General features: G+C 40.0%; 1 protein-coding gene across 1 annotated transcript in view; it reads left to right on the top strand.

Moving 5' to 3' along the window:
- The window catches only part of LOC138950211 (uncharacterized), a 71,258-nt gene that overhangs the window by 3,722 nt on the left and 49,535 nt on the right, over nucleotides 1-18,001 (top strand). The window contains exons 2-3 of the mRNA XM_070321959.1: nucleotides 12,597-12,666; nucleotides 16,793-16,879. Coding sequence (XP_070178060.1) covers nucleotides 12,616-12,666; nucleotides 16,793-16,879 — 138 coding nt within the window. The 5' untranslated portion in view covers nucleotides 12,597-12,615. The remainder of the gene's footprint in view (nucleotides 1-12,596; nucleotides 12,667-16,792; nucleotides 16,880-18,001) is intronic.

Raw genomic sequence — 18,001 nt, forward strand, 5'->3', positions numbered from 1 at the left:
TGTGAGCGTGAAGTTGAATGGTATCCGATGTTAATAACTGTCCAGGATAATAAAGCGAGAAAGCTCAGCTGAACGGTTTGTTGGTAATGGAGAGAGGTCACGTACACTCTTTCCTCGTACACTGTAACATCAAGGCGCTGTGAGGCACTAAAATCACCAAATTTAAACTTGGAAAATACGTGGAATAACTTAGTTTTCTGGGTAGTTATTGAAGTGACTTATAAAAAGAAATGAAAAATATGTCAATACTACAGGACATAGACTGCCGTTGCTATGGACACTGGCTTAAGCAGCGCCATATTGGATTTCTAGGAAACGGTTTTACAGCAATATCATACATCAGAAATATTTAATATTTGGCACAAAGATACGCATGATTTTTATCTACAATCATAAAGAACGACTGTTTGAGGAAAGATAACAGTTGAATTTATATTAATTTTTGAAATAAGGATGAATAAATATGCTATTAGAAATTCCTTACTCCTTTAAAAAAAAAAAAAAATCAAATATAGTCTTTAGTAAAAATATGGTTCTATATTATTGTAGATAAAATTCATGTGTATCTTTGTGCCAAACATCATGCATTTCTGATGTATGATGTCGCTGTAAAACCGTTTCCTAGAATTTCAATATGGCGGCTGTTTCCATAGCAACGGCGATCTGTGTCCATTAATATTTACACACTTTTCATTCATTGTTATAAGTCACTTCAATAACTACCAAGAAAACTAGGTTATTCCATGTATTCTCCTAGTTTAATTTTAGTGCTACACATTGCCTTAAGAGTAAGTAATTGTGCAGCATTATGGTTTAAAAAGAAAGTTTCAAATATTTATGTGTACCACTATCAGCTTTCTACCGTGTAAATACAGAGGGAAGCAAGTCCATGAAACATAGTTTCGAGAAAATTGACTTATTCTGTTTGCATCTATGTATTGGTAGGCTATGCAAAGCTTTAAATGATTATCTTGTTTACTGATGAAATGCAGGGCAGTGTTTTGCGTTTCTGTTATAAATATGTAAACCCAAATGTGATTCATCACTTAGAAAAGATGATATTTTTGTGGACATGCTACCTTTTGCCCAAAACATTACACAAAACTCATTCACTTAAAAAAATTGGTAAAAGATAGTAACAGTACATACTGCTTTCTGCCAAATACTGTCCCAACTTAAATCGTGTTAAGAAAGAAGCAAAAGGCAGCGATGGATCTATATTTAGTTACTGCTTTCTGCCATTTTATTTTGGTCCGGCTGAGAAAAAGGCGTAAAGCAGGAAGTGGACTTTCTCCAAATTTATTATCTAAGAAGATGCACACACACACACACACACACTCTCTCTCTCTCTCTCTCTCTCTCTCTCTCTCTCTCTCTCTCTCTCTCTCTCTCTCTCTCTCTCTCTCTCTCTCTCTCTCTCTCTCTCTCTCTCTCTCATTAGTAAAACAGTATAAGTTTACGTATGTACATAAACTTATACTGTTTTACTAATTATGTAAGTATTGTAGTAGTAGTAGTAGTAGTTTTTATAGTAGATTTAGTCCCTCTTTAGGGCGAGGGCCAGATGCAAAAAAGTATACCAATGCTTATTCTGTTACCCTCGTAAAATAAAGAATTGTCATTGTCATTGTCTCTCTCTCTCTCTCTCTCTCTCTCTCTCTCTCTCTCTCTCTCTCTCTCTCTCTCTCTCTCTCTCTCTCTCTCTCTCTCTCTCTCTCTCTCTCTCTCTCTCTCTCTCTCTCTCTGCATATATGACATAGTCTGTTAGGCTTGATGAATTGTTTTTAACAGTCACTGTGGAGATCTGTGACGACCAGTAAAGCAACTTGAGATGGTAACAACTGACGGGAGGAACAAGTTTGGGCAATGACAAAGGCAATGTGGTTTACTCAGCAAGCTTGGGTCTCTGAGGTAGCAACCTCCCAAACAAAAAGAGCAGGAAAATGAATGCAATAAAACAGTTGCCTCTTTTCGAATTTTCAAACACAACAAGAACATTTTCTTGCAGAACTAGAAGCCCGTCTCTTATGGAAAACACTAACATTCAGGTGACTGAACTAGAAGCCCGTCTTTTATGGTAAACACTAACATTCAGGTGACTGAACTAGAAGCCCGTCTCTTATGGTAAACACTAATATTGAGGTGACTGAACTAGAAGCCCGTCTCTTATGGTAAACACTAACATTGAGGTGACAGAACTAGAAGCCCGTCTCTTATGGTAAACACTAACATTGAGGTGACAGAACTAGAAGCCCGTCTCTTATGGTAAACACTAACATTGAGGTGACAGAACTAGAAGCCCGTCTCTTATGGTAAACACTAACATTGAGGTGACAGAACTAGAAGCCCGTCTCTTATGGTAAACACTAACATTGAGGTGACAGAACTAGAAGCCCGTCTCTTATGGTAAACACTAACATTGAGGTGACAGAACTAGATGCCCATATCTTATGGTAAACACTAATATCTTATGGTAAACACTAACATTCAGGTGACAGAACTAGAAGCCCATATCTTATGGTAAACACTAACATTCAGGTGACAGAACTAGAAGCCCATATCTTATGGTAAACACTAACATTCAGGTGACAGAACTAGAAGCCCATATCTTATGGTAAACACTAACATTCAGGTGACTGAACTAGTAACAGCTATTGTGTTTTCAGCGTAGCAATAGGGCCCGATATTTAGACGAGACAAGTATAATGCCGACGAGTCGAAGACGAGTCGCATTATACTTGTTCGAGTCTAAATATCGGACCCTATTGCTACGATGAAAACACAATAGCGTTTATATAGCTATTCTGACATTAAATTCTGTGATACAATCATGTTTTTGTCAGCAACAAGTACCATAATGGTCCATGTCGTTGATTGCAGACGACGGTTCCCTTTCCGCATGAAGCCACGGAAATAACCGAACATTGAAAAACCCACGGACATGTATTACGGAGAAAACTCGAGATAACCGGATGCTTAGCTTTACGTCAATATGTTAGGAATCATATGACGTCATGACGTATCATGCTTGCCTACGTAGATTGTATGTTCGAAAGTCTGACTTCTGTTGGGAATTCGCGTGGTGAAGACAGCGGTAAATCTGTAGATGATAAGAGAACAAGGATTGTCTCAGAAGAAACGACGAAATGTTTCAGACCGGTAACTTCATTTCAACATTGCACTATACAATGGACGTTCTATGTGACAGGAGAGTTTGCTGATTTTGTGTTGAACATTGGAGAGATCGTCTGCTAGAATCCGAGATAGGTCGCTTCAGATTGCAGCTTCTGGAAATTTGCAAGGTTTGTTGCCTGTTAAAGAACTGGATTTTACACGTAATGTATGTCATGTACAGTAAGCAACAACAAAAACACACACAAAGCAAATGGCATCGTCTGTCGACTAGTCACAGAGTGACAGAAACAAACCTGGCGAGGTATGCGTGTACTTTATACACGTGGAAGAAACCGGAACCATGCGTCTTTGTTATTGCCGATATCGTTTGGATATCGGTAAAAATGGCCAACTTTCGTAGCGTTATGCTTTGATGATCGGAAAAGGGATGTGTGAGACCATCCAATCACAGCCCCCGAATTCCCCCACGTGTCCATCAGAATAGCTATATAAGCCCATATCTTATGGTAAACACTAACATTCAGGTGACAGAACTAGAAGCCCATATCTTATGGTAAACACTAACATTCAGGTGACTGAACTAGAAGCCCATATCTTATGGTAAACACTAACATTCAGGTGACTGAACTAGATGCCCGTCACTTATGGTAAACACTAACATTCAAGTGACTGAACTAGAAGCCCATATCTTATGGTAAACACTAACATTCAGATGACAGAACTCGAAGCCCATATCTTATGGTAAACACTCACATTCAGGTGACAGAACTAGAAGCCCATATCTTATGGTAAACACTAACATTCAGGTGACTGAACTAGAATCCCATATCTTATTGTAAACACAACATTCAAGTGACTGAACTAGAAGCCCATATCTTATGGTAAGCACTAACATTCAGGTGACAGAACTAGAAGCCCATATCTTATGCATGGTAAACACTAACATTCAGGTGACTGAACTAGAAGCCCATATCTTATTGTAAACACTAACATTCAGGTGACTGAACTAGAAGCCCATATCTTATGGTAAACACTAACATTCAAGTGACTGAACTAGAAGCCCATATCTTATGGTAAACACTAACATTCAGGTGACTGAACTAGAAGCCCATAATCTTATGGTAAACACTGACATTCAGGTGACTGAACTAGAAGCCCATATCTTATGGTAAACACTAACATTCAGGTGACAGAACTAGAAGCCCATATCTTATGGTAAACACTCACATTCAGGTGACTGAACTAGAAGCCCATATCTTATGGTAAACACTAACATTCAGGTGACTGAACTAGAAGCCCATATCTTATGGTAAACACTAACATTCAGGTGACAGAACTAGAAGCCCATATCTTATGGTAAACACTAACATTCAGGTGACTGAACTAGAAGCCCGTCTCTTATGGTAAACACTAACATTCAGGTGACTGAACAAGTAAACTGATTTAAGAGAATGAAATTGGACACGTAATCATTACTTAACGAGACTCAAGCGTGTTGGAATATGAACCTTCAAGCTTGCTGATTGAAATACTGAATTAGTCCGTTTTTACTTTATTCTTCGTTCGATCCAGCTTTCACATTCAGAAAATAGTCATTGAATAATATATTCAAATCACGGGAAGAGAGGTGTGTCGCTCAAATAAAGATACGAGTTGTTAACACCATGCCAATGCAGTGGAAAGTATTAAGTAAGTCTTGTGTACCTCCCTACTAACTCAAGGAGTTTTCAAAATGTGATGAAACACAGCCCGTTTGTTGAGTTTGACATAGTTACGGCAGTGTTCTGACAATGACAATGACAATTCTGTATTTAACGAGGGTAATAGAATAAGCCGTGTTTTGCTTTTTTACATCTAGCCCTCGCCCTAAAGAGGGACAAATCTACAATGGCTTCAGACACACAGAACAATGATAATAAGAGGCGAAGCCTTCACGGCTCACGTAAGAAATCGACAAACAGTAAGGCCAAAAAAAGAAATAGGTCTGTTTACGGTAACATAGGCCAAAAAAATAGGGTCGGTAGGTCGGGATTGTTTTTGTTTTTTTTTCCCAAAAAACATATTTTTACGTTATTTTGCAAAAAAAACAAGATTTTTTTTTTTTCCCCAAATGCCAAAAAAAAAAGTCTAGGGTCGCGCGAAAAAACTAGGGTCGGTCGGGTTACCGTAAACAGACCTATTTTTTTTTTTTGCCTCACACAAACTCAATCACTCCGTCACACACACACACACACACACAGTAAGCATACCGTCGCGATATAACCTTGAACAGTTGAAAACGACGTTAAACACCAAATAAAGAATAGTGGGGCTCGTATGTTGCAGACGCACTCATAAATCATTCACATCTTGCAACAAACATCATACTTTGTGATATTGTTCTTTATAATTATTTAAGCGATTTCAGATACAGAGCCACTTCAGAAATCGTTTTTTTTGTCTTTGATAGGGAATAAAAGGCTGCATTTACAGCAGACGAAATTCGTACCAAAAGCGCTCAGCAGTAAATATTCCCAACTCAGCAAATGTAAAATTCAATGGTTTTCCATGCACCAGAAGTTGTCTGCTGATAACACATGCATGACATAAATACTCTCATGGGTATTTTTGTGTTCTGGTATTTAATTTGATCGTTTTTAGAATTTTATATATCCGCAGCATGAAAATTCAAGATGGCGGCCTCCGCAACATTGCGTGTTTTGATTTGAGCGAAAACAACGTTTCTGAAGGTAAGTTTTCAAGAATACGCATCCATTCACCAATGTCACATCATTTTACTGTTTAATTCTCCCCTGGGGTCTGTTATTCATCGGGTGAAGCGCTGAAATGCAGAGACTTTGTTTAATCTTGCAATAGCTCATCAGCTGGATTGTGATGCTGATAGATCTAGATCTATCTGTTGATTACAAGTAAGGAAATCATGATCGCCACGCTGATGATTTTAAACAGATTAAACGAACTTTGAATAAAGGGCGAGGAGAAAGAGATTGTTCATGGTATGATAAATGATTAGTCCTGCCTACGTTAAGGACTTCCATAAGGTGGGGAGGGGTAGAGTCAAAAACTGAGTGAGGGTAGGCCAGATAGTAGGATGACCAGCTGGAGATAAAAACACTCCACTCCCCATGTCTTTACAGTGTTGTGATCAAACTTTCAAAGACGGTAGGTAACAGACAAAAGCATACAGTGTATGCTAATCAAATGAGATAAGTGGTTTTGAAAAATGAAGAGGTACCGCTCTTTGAGTTTTACAATTTTGGTTTGTTGCTTGTTTCTCATCCTTTTGCTTATTTTAAGTTGACCGTGCATTGGTGTGAATTTTATTTTTACACAAGAGTTACACCACATGCCGGTTCCTGGGAACAAGCGTTCTGCATTTATTCCGGTGCCACAGAAGGGAGCCGATTTCACTAGTAGTAGTACTACTGTATCAAGGTTTGTTACCTAATACATCTTAACAGTAAGATATTTTTATTTGTATTAATTGGAACATGTTTGCACATCATTTGTAAGCGACCTCTGTGAATTTGATGGGTTTAACGTACGAACCCTCACTATGGTCAACATTCTGTTAGCGACTGTTTGAAGCGAATAAATGTAGCGGTCAGAAAGATTCCAGAATCAGTTGGGTCACTGGAAACTGTGTTTGTTTGTTTTTTAACCTGAAACAGTAAGAATTATACGAATTCATGAAATACAATTTTCTTTCATTTTGGTCTGTTGTGTGAAGACTTGCTAACCCGGCTTTGACCGACTCTCTGAGATAGTAAACATTATTCAAATACATTCAAATAAAAATGTCACTTTTCATCTTTTGTGTGAAGGGTACCCCAGGCTGATTTCCTGCACCATGGATGTAGAGGAGGCCAGACAGTCTGCTTCTCATTCCAGCTGTGTTGCGTTTTTTTCTGCTCGTGAAGTGTATCGCCACATTGCCAAAACCATTGGCCAAGAGAAGTCACCCTGTCTGCCCATTTTGCATAGCCTTACAGGCTGTGACACTATGTCGTTCTTCAATGGTATTGGGGAATCAGAAGGCTTGGGAAGTATGGCAAGCATTTGAAGACGTCACTCAAACTTTCTTCAGGTTGTCTGCTCCTCTTTGTAAGCTGAGTACCACTGACAGGGCAGCACAAGAGCTTTTTGGTGTACATTTGTAGGACAAAACCAGCAACGTACTGGGTGTAAACAGTGCTAGACGGTACCTCTTCAGTAAAAAGAGCTGCCAAATTGACCATAATCCCCTTACAAGTGAGGTGCTGCTGCAGAACATGAGATTGAGAAGAGCCATCTACCTATTAGACTTCCAAACTCTGTGGGCTGGCAGTTCAAGGCTGGAAAGTGGGAGTCATTCTGGACGAGCTTTCAAGAGGTATCCAGCGTGTGCCGAGAACTCATGAGGTGTGCCTGCAAGAAGAGCTGTACAACAAAACGCTGCAAATGCTGCCAAGAAGGACTGCAGAGCACAGCTCTCTGCAAATGTGCTTGCATGCCTGTGAAAACTGTCAGCATCTAAACTGTGCAAAAATATTATTGCACCCATTTTCATACCCCAACTCAAACTTTTATTCCTGTGTCATTTTATTCAAACTGTCTATGCCATTAAAGGCTCTCATCTTCGCTATCTGGCACATTTTTTTTTAACATCATCATTTACGCCGTCAAAATAAGGATACCTTGACGTGACAAAGAGATGTGACAAAAACTTCGGGTACCTTTTAAAAAGCCGACGACAATTCCTGAGGCACAACTGGGTCACTGTTGTATACGAAGAGAAAGTCAACTTGATTATCCATCCAGAACAGGTTGTTTTATTTCGCCATCTTGCATATTTCTAGTGTTGTGCCATTGTACCTACTGATGTATGTGTCGATCTCACGGATGAGATGTTTATGTGTCAAATTTGAGGGATACCCAAGTCAACTAAAATCCATGTATTTTAGCAATGACCAAGTGGGTTGCGTTGAAACTTTCAGGAATGTGTGTCTACGCACGAGGCATAGTTCAACCGTTTGAGTACACTTTCAAATCTTCACGAAATATTATTTTAAAAACTGCCACAGGTTTGTTGACTTACATCCCACATATTTTTGACTTCGCATGTATATATGACAAATGGTTGTTTCAAGTACTGCCAAAGTTTCTTTTGAGTATAGACACTTGCCGGAATGTGCTAGTTGTGTAAACACATGAGAACAAACAACGTTTTCGAAATACAGCGATTATGAATTTTAGTCGACTTTTGAGTTGATACATTACATTTTTATCAGTTTTATTTTGGGGGTACCCTTATTTGGGCGGCGGTCAAATAACCCATGTAAAGGCCACCTTTTATCTTAAAAGTGTTCCAGTTAGCCAAGTTGAGTGCCCTCAATAGCATACATTGAATATAACAGCACAGGAATGAATGTTTTCGTTTTGGTATGAAAATTGGTGCAATATATTTATTTTTGCACAGTTTAGGTAATCCACAAATTCTTCAACCCTGCCACCCACACCGTCCAATCATTCTCTGCACCAACAATACATGTATTGTTTGTTTAAAAATGTGTTTGTGTTAGTTTCTATTGCAAGAGAATGTCTTGTAGCATCAAAAATGCCTAAATACCCTTTTATTGGCGGCCATTTTGAAAATTGTAAAAAAACTACTGATTTCTTAATTTTTTCACGGTGGCTCTGTATCAGGTTTTGTTAAGCAAAAGCAAATGTCCATTTACGCCAAATTTGCTGTTAATCACATGAAGTGAAATATGCCTAACATACCCAACCGTTTATACTGGCGGCCATTTTGAATTTTTTTTTAAAAACTACCCATTTTTTTATTTTTCGCGATGGCTCTGTATCAGGTTTTGTTAAGCACATAAAACTCTTCATATTTGCTTAATTTGGTGTTTGTTGCATGATTTGAATGATTTTGCAACATAGGAGCCCCACTAGCATGAAAGAAAGAGTAAGCAAAAGTGATACGGTGCAAGAGTACGAGACACTAGATCTAGATCTGTCTGTCTGTAGCTTACTTTTTACATTTAGTCAAGTTTTGACTAAATGTTTTAACATAGAGGGGGGAATCGAGACGAGGGTCGTGGTGTGTGTGTGTGTGTGTGTGTGTCTGTCTGTGTGTGTGTGTAGAGCGATTCAGACTAAACTACTGGACCGATCTTTATGAAATTTGACATGAGAGTTCCTGGGTATGATATCCTCAGACGTTTATTTCATGTTTTACATTTAGTCAAGTTATGACTAAATGTTTTAACATCGAGGGGGAAATCGAGACGAGGGTCGTGGTGTATGTGTGTGTGTATGTATGTGTGTGTGTGTGTGTGTGTGTGTGTGTGTGTGTGTGTGTGTGTGTGTGTGTGTGTGCGTGCGTGTAGAGCGATTCAGACCAAACTACTGGACCGATCTTTATGAAATTTGACATGAAAGTTCCTGGGTATGATATCCCCATATGTTTTTTTCATGTTTTTGATAAATGTCTTTGATGACGTCATATCCGGCTTTTTGTGAAAGTTGAGGCGGCACTGTCACGCCCTCATTTTTCAACCAAATTTGATGGTAAACAGGCAGAATTGGGTCTGCAGGCTGTTAATGGCTTTCGAAAATTGTAATTCAATCAAGTTTGCGTTTTAATAAAACAGATCCTGTGATTGGTCAGAATGCCCTAACTCATTAAAAATTACCGGTCATTAATTGTCGTTATTCCCCCCTCTGCTTCTTTACCTCTGTAAACTTGTAGAGCTAGTTATTTTTCGATAATGACCCAGCAACCAAACAAACAAGAGGCGAAGCCATCAAGGCTCACGTAAGAAATCGACAAACAGTAACACAAACTCAATCACTCCGTCACACACACACACACACACACACACACACACACACACACACACACACACACACACACACACACATCCACACACACACACACACACACACACACCCACACACACACACACACTGGCACACACACACACACACAGAGAAAGAGCATAGGTGAAACTGTGCAAGAAAGCGAGACACTAGATCTAGATCTGTCTGTCTGCATGTAGCCTACTTACAAGGACACGACTGCCAACTAGTCTCGGCGCGCTCAAAATAATAATGACCGAGACTTTCAGTACTTCCTTCGCGTGACGTCTAACCCTCTTACGTCATAATGTGACGTCAATGTAATGTGACGTCTTCAAATGTTAGAGTTTCTACCACAGACATACACACGCACAGACGCACGCACGCACGCACGCACGCACGCACAGACAGACAAAGTTATGATCGCATAGGCTACACTTACGTGAGCCAATAACGAGCCAGCAACAGCCTGAATCCTCGATAGTGCAATGGGTTGAGAAGCTGTTCTGTTTTGGTACTACTTTTGCGACTGAAAAGTTCCGAACGCTCTATACGTACGAAATATACATCTCTGGAGCAAACAATACAAACATACCGCATTTAAACTAACAACTACAGGCCTAAACACATGAATCTCCAAATAAAATCCATGAGTTCGGTTGTTTTCTGAATATAGATCTGCTGTGCACACACCGTTCATCACAAGCAAATTCCCAAGGCAAGTAACTCATACTCTTGCCGACAAGAGTAGTTCCCCTTCTTTTAACGCAGTTTCTTCGACAACACTGACTGCAATCCGACGGTCAGTTTTCAACAATATTTCATTTTATAAACAGATCACACGCAACCAAATGCACACATCTCATCAATTTAAACAACATAAAGCGGTTTCATACACTATTTTCCCCAAAAAACTGAACTTCATACAGTAATTAACGTTGGAACACGGGTGCAAAAGTTCGTCTGCTAGTCCCATTTGACGAAAGAACATTATCTTTAGCGATACTAAAACATAAACAGAACACACAATATCTGCCTTTACCGCCACAGCAGAATAACAGCTTATCTGTGTACTTGATTTTAGTCTAAAACAGGGAAACTGACAAGAAGTGTTAACAGAATGGAATGATTTGCACGGAACTATACAAACGCGCATTAATCGATCGCCTGCGCAGGTTGACTGGTTGAGTGATTCGGATTCGATCAAACTTTCGCACAAAAACTCCTGTTTTCTTTGAATAACTGAAGAAAGGGGGAATAAAGAGGTTACACACCTCGTCTCAGTGATTATTAAAAATAATGGTCTCAGTTCGCGGTCATGAAAAAGCTCGCTGAAGCTCGCATTTTTCATGATCCGCTAACTTCGACCATTATTTTTAATAATCACTGAGACTCGGCATGTAACCTCTACATAACCACTCGCTAAAAAACCCATTAACAACCTGCTGGCGAGGCGCATTGATACAACCTCAACTAGTCTCGGTTAGCTTTGAGGGTCATTTTACAAGTAGGAAATATGAAGGCCAACGAAATACCGAGACCATAAGGTATGCGAAGTGATGACGTCGAATACGTGAACGGTAAGTTGATGCATGAATTCTTCCGGACTACGTCAGTCAATTCCAAAGATCGCTTTTGTGATGAAAAGAATTTGTTTTAGAGTTTGCTGTCCAGAAACCCGTCAAAAAAGAAGGGAAAATGTATGTGAAAGAAAACAAAACAGGAGCAGAGTGATACGATAGGAATACAGAGACATATTTCTTGGGACTTGACCCTTGCAGGTAGGTGGACTGAAAGTAGTGTGTGAACAGAACCAATTCTGTCTGTTTACCATCGCATGAAAGCAGGAAAGAGATCGTCGTCAGATTGAATTACAATAACATTAACATGCTTCCATTTGAAACTTCTCGGTCTTCATCGTGGATTGACGCCCTCCCAAAGTCTAATTGAAGCCCTCCGTCGCTTCGCTCCGTCGGGCTTCAATTAGCTTTGGTCGGGCGTCAATCCACCATGACGACCTCGAAGTTTCAAATGGAAGCGTGTTGATATGTAATTATCCCATGACCTGCCTCTTTGTCTCTGTTAGCTGAGGAGGTGATTATTCTGGATAATCCATCACAACCATATGGATAATCCATCACAACCGAGTCTCGATCTCACCTGTCATTGGTCATTGTCTTTGATCTCAGAGTACAATTGAATAATGTATAGAGGTCATCTGCATATTTATCGTTAACTCGGAGACTACTTTCTTTTAATAGCAAAACGATTGAAATATTCTGCGGTATGAAAGTCAAACTCACGTTTAGCTAACGATCTACATACATTTTAACATTGAAGAAATAAAGAAAACAACAAAGAATACACATAATCTGCTGGGGTGAACAGAGCTGAGTGAAGATTATGAGTTGGCCGAAGCGGAGAGAGAGAGAGAGAGAGAGAGAGAGAGAGAGAGAGAGAGAGAGAGAGAGAGAGAGAGAGAGAGAGAGAGAGAGAGAGAGAGAGAGAGAGAGAGATCAAGAGAGAGAGAGAGATCAAATCAAATCAAATCAAATCAAATCATACGCTGAGAAGTGAGGTAGCTTTGATAACTAAACAGGATGTTGGTGTTTCAGGTGAGACAGGGCGAGCACAATGGCGAGCCAGCAGGGAGGAGGCGGGGCCAGACCCAAGACACCACGTCAGGTAGGTCAATGAATGTGTGGAGGTAGTGTTGCTCGTGCTATTGTTGTAAACAGGAAGATTGATTTAAAAACAAGTATCGTGCTCATGAAGTGTAACCTTAATGTTGCTGTCACTTAAAGATCTAAGAGTCTTTATGTCACATCCTGATGGACAAATGCACGTCTGAAATCCACTGATGTAAAACATTCTTGCCAGGGAACCACTAACACGAACCGCAACTCGCTTGATGTTGCACAATAACAGGAAGGTGACCTACAAGTGTGGCCATAGCAGTCAACCTTTGGACATATTCAATGTGTCTTTGCTTCTGGGTCCACACTCTTGTGTTTCTCAACACGTATGTTGTATGAATCCACACTCTTGTATTTCTCAACACGTATGTTGTATGAATCCACACTCTTGTATTTCTCACAACGTATGTTGTATGAATCCACACTCTTGTGTTTCTCAACACGTACGTTGTATGAATCCAAAAACAAAAAGACTGCCAACGTTCCAACATTCAGAATTAAAACACAAGAAAGGTAAGTTGGTGGAACGTTGGTTATAGACAAAACAATGCGTTTCAGTCACAAATATATCCCACGGTCTATTACGTGCACAGACAATCAATTAGTAACAAGAACTTAGCTTGATGGAATGTGCGGCCGCGTGTGACTTTCCCAACAAGCGGCCGCACATTCCATCAAGCCAAGGTCTTGTCAACAAAAAGGCAGACAAGATCAAGCAGATGGGAAATAGTGTTTCTCTTCATCTTCCCCATTCGATAATGTAGCACCGTTTTCTTGAATTTCATTTTGTTTGACTTGCTGCTTTTGTGCAGAAACAAACACGCATAGCGTTGACTAATTCCTGGTAGACGACCACGTGACAGACGCCGTGTGGGTCAGTGCTGGTCCCGCCCTTTGACCCCCTTGTCGCCTTTTTGCACACGTACCTGCACTAATCGTCATAAAAAACTTTGTCATCATTTTCACGAGTTTTCGTTCACAAGCACCTGGGAAATAAATCTCATGTTCCCCAGGCAATAAATTCCCGGTTACCATAGTTGTAGGAAGCAGATTATACATGGATAATCAAAAGCAAACCCAATAGAAACGCTCCGGGATTCTTCGGCTCTTTTCATTGGTGTTTTCCCAGACCTAAACAGACGACACGACACTGCTTTGCAAAGTTCCAAAAACGAACTGGCAAACTGGCAAAAGTAAACAACAACAAAAACTACTTCATGAAAGGTCATACATTCATCAAAAACAAATGAAACCTAGTGATATGTTTTGTCTTCTTACAGAGTCATGGAGTGCGTGTATCTGTGTTTCGATACACAGACGTTCGGAGAAACACGAACCTCAAGTTCAAGTAAAACGACCCCTGACACACACCTTTTGACCCTTGCACAAGACGTTGTATCGATAAACGAAGCACAAATAAGAAACAATAATAAAAGCAAAGAAAATAGCAACAAGATATGCAAACATCTAACAAAGCCGAGCAAGCAGAATGACAGGTCTAATGACAAACAAAGAGGTACTGAGTCGGAAACAAGATCGCGATTCTTTCCTTCGCTGCACGACGCAAATCTTCTGTGACCTTTGACCAAACGTAGCTTCCACATTCGATCACTCAGCTTAATATTTACAACAGAAAGCCGAGGGGGTGGAATACCGAGATGAACCTACAGGATAGAACTGTGCATCCTCAAACCTGACACATTCATCCCAACATTCAGCACGGAACCCGTGTTTCAAAGCATGGCTCCCTGGGTTGATTGTGCACTTATTTTCTCACTACCAAAATGATGACAAAAACGATGTTTGGTGGTTTCGGCCTTGGTCAATAAAAAACGCTGGCGCTGGACCCGAGTACTCTTCAGACTGGCTCGCTCCCCCAGTATGAAAGTTTTTGTCTTGTGCACGTGGATTTAAAATTTTTTTGTTGAAAAACTATTAGAGTAAAATTAAACATTAACACGTTCATAATAAACAATAGTAAACAAGAATTAAAAAAATTAAAAAATAGACCGCCCATGCCGGGAATCGAACCCGGATCATTTTGGCCATAGACTCTCTCGTGCTCTCTGTCTCTCTTTCACCGAGACCAAACCCTGGATTGTAATTTCTTTGCCGAGACCATTGTCTGGCTTGCAAATCATGCTTTTCTCGTCACTGCGTGACGTGTTCGCCGCTCAAGTCTCCCCTTTAGTTCAGGCTGTTCGCAAAACGACCAGCCTCCCACCGCAAAAACTCCCACCGTTAAGAGTGGCTTTTGTGATTTATTTCGCATTTAGGTCCCAGGTAACATTATGAAGTTTTAATACGATCAATCGGACCTATTATCAAGTTAGTGTATCAACTTTTGAAAGAACTGCGCCCAGTAGTTTCCCAGCAATAAGCCGTTAAGTCGAGACAGACAGACACACACACACACACGCACACACACACACACAATTAAAGTCTGTTGGACCCTAGTACTGCGTACTCGGGGATAAATATGAAACAAAAGACGATATGCTCCCCCTCGGATCGACAAAAAAGCTGGTCTGTCAACAACCCATCAAACATCTTATATTACACATGCGTTAAAGGGCAGATCTTTCTGATGAGGCCGCTTATTGTAAAACCAATGATATGACTGGAAAGGCCGTTTTTTCCCCCAACATAATTATTCAGAAAACAGATTGAGTTTACATGACGTAGTGTCGATACAGTGGAACCTGCAACACAGACACCCCTCAAAATCCAATTCGCAAAATCAAGGTTCCCGCGATAAAATCGACAACAAATCAGAACAACTAAATCGAACCATGTTTAGCACGTCATTAGACAGAACAATCAAATAAGCACCCAAAACAGTCAGTTTTGTTTATATATCTTCTCTGTATGTGTCAATCCTCTCAGAGGGCATAAAAGGCAGTTTTTGAAGCCGTTTTAGCGGGTAATGAGACAAAAAATGGTACATTTGAGTAACTCGCCAACGCATTGCCTTCAAACTTTCGGAGATTTGTGCTAACACATGTCGTAAACTACACACGAAATCTTAAGTTATTTGAGATATTAGTTCTGCTGTTATGCGACATACCAGAAAGAGTTTTAAACATAAGATGTACCCTGTTCGATTGAACAAAACAATATTAACATTAGCATTTATTTAGAAAAATGAAAGCTTCAATTTACCCTTAAATCTAATACAGTTTCAACAATGGCTGTTCTCAGCGCACTCGTTTAAACGCACACAAACATTCTTGGAAAATGTTTTTTTCAAGAGCCATTGGTCAGTTAAGCGTGTCGGCAGTGAGGTGTGCTAGACCTAGGCCGACATTTGCGCTCAGCGCTCTGAATGAGTCAACTTCTTAAAAACTACATTCGCGTTGAAATCCTCAAACCACCCATGTCTGATAAGATATGTACGTGAAATTTGAGTATGTGGCGCATCTGTCAGTGTACTTGAAGATTTCAACAAATTCAATGTTGTCGATGAGTCAGCAAAAACCTACCGTCAATTTAAGAACTTTTTCTGAAATGACAAATAACAGCAGACCTAATGTCGCAAATGACTTGAAATTCCATATTTACTTTACGACACGAGTTAGCACAAATCTCCGAAAGTTTGAAGGCAATGCGTTGGCGAGTTACTCAAATGTATCCTTGTTTGTCTCATTACCCGCTAAAACGGCTTCAAAAACTGCCTTTTATGCCTTCTGAGAGGATTGACACCTACACCGCTCAGCATGCCATAGCGTCCTTGGTAGACAAGATATGTGAACAAAACTGACTGAGTTGGGCGCAGATGTGATTGTTCTGTCTAAGGACATGCTAAACATGTTTCGTTTTTTGCAGTTCTGATTTTGCCAATTGGATTTGGGGGGAGGGGGGGTCTGTGTTGTAGGTTCCACTGTATCGACACTACGTCATATAAACTCAATCTGTTTTCTGAATAAGTTACGGGAATAAACGGCCTTTGCAGTCATATAATTGGTTTTACGATAAACGGCCTCATCAGAAAGATCTGCCCTCAAACGCATGTGTACAGTTTTTTTTTTATGACGAGTAGTGTGGAAGCGAATGTAAGTGAGTGCAGCACACTGTGCCATGACCAATCTGTCATTCAGTATATACCTGTTGTGCAGAGCCCCGGACCAATGCAGCAAGCCTCAGCACCAACCAAAGAAGGATGGCTCATTGTCCACGAAACATATTGGAAGGGGTTCGTGAAGGTAGGTATTGTTTGTACGGCTGTCTCTTCTGCTGTACGGCTGTCTCTTCTGTACGGCTGTCTCTTCTGTACGGCTGTCTCTTCTGTACGGCACGATGCTTTATGATGTTTACATACCGTACACATTTGAATTGTGATGTACTCGCAGTCACCACCAACCTTTGCCCAAGTTAGCTGAGCATCAAGCACTTCATTCAGTTTCCACCTCAGAGAGAATCTAAACAAATAACTAAATAAGTAAATAGAAAAATGTATAAACAGATTAATAAATATGTATGTGTATATCAAATAAATATAACTTTGTTATGCACTTTTCACATTCTGCATGCGACTATGATATTTTCTTTTTCAAAGTCTTTTTCATTTAATGTCCTTTGATTTTGTTTCGAATTTGAATTACAACAGTGATGTCATTGTATTCGTTATTGCTTCCTGTCTTCGAAAATATATCTTTGTTATGTTTGAGTGAAAATGTGCTAACCAATGAAAAAACCCGTCAGAAAAAAAATGTCCACACATTTTCGACTTTTTGAAAATAAAATAAATGTAAACTTTATTCGGGCAGTAAATTGTGTCAGACATCCCAGATCTCGGATGGCTTCATTTGATGACGTCATTTTCGCGCATGGTAGGTGGATTTAGATACGCCTTTTATGCCTTAAAATAAACAACGGAGGCAAACACCGTGGTGACCGCATAACTGGTTCAAATCGCACACTTGAGCATTTGATAGCACTGACAAACTAATGTTGTGGTGACGGGTGCTGCACAGAACATAAAGACAGCCCAACATCTGTGTATGTTGAATACTGCTTACTTTAAAATCGCATGGTCAAAGTTCCGAAGAATGAAACAAAATTGCTTCACTCAATTTACTATCAAAGGTATTTTGACGTCATGTTCTTACTGTCTGACATTGATTCTGAGTCTGTCGCTATCCCTTGGATGAGAAAAACGCAACTTTCAACATAGCCTGTTGTTCAATTGTTGTGTTAGAGCATTTCAACAGTTAATATTTATCATGCAAGGGGGGTAATTGGCTGATCAAGGTCACGAACATACTGTTACCGACAGGTATAATCAGATCAGAGCCATCCAGTCGCCATTGTGCCATGTGAGTCGT

Source organism: Littorina saxatilis, linkage group LG16 (assembly GCF_037325665.1).
Source record: "Littorina saxatilis isolate snail1 linkage group LG16, US_GU_Lsax_2.0, whole genome shotgun sequence".
Lineage (NCBI taxonomy): Eukaryota > Metazoa > Mollusca > Gastropoda > Littorinimorpha > Littorinidae > Littorina > Littorina saxatilis.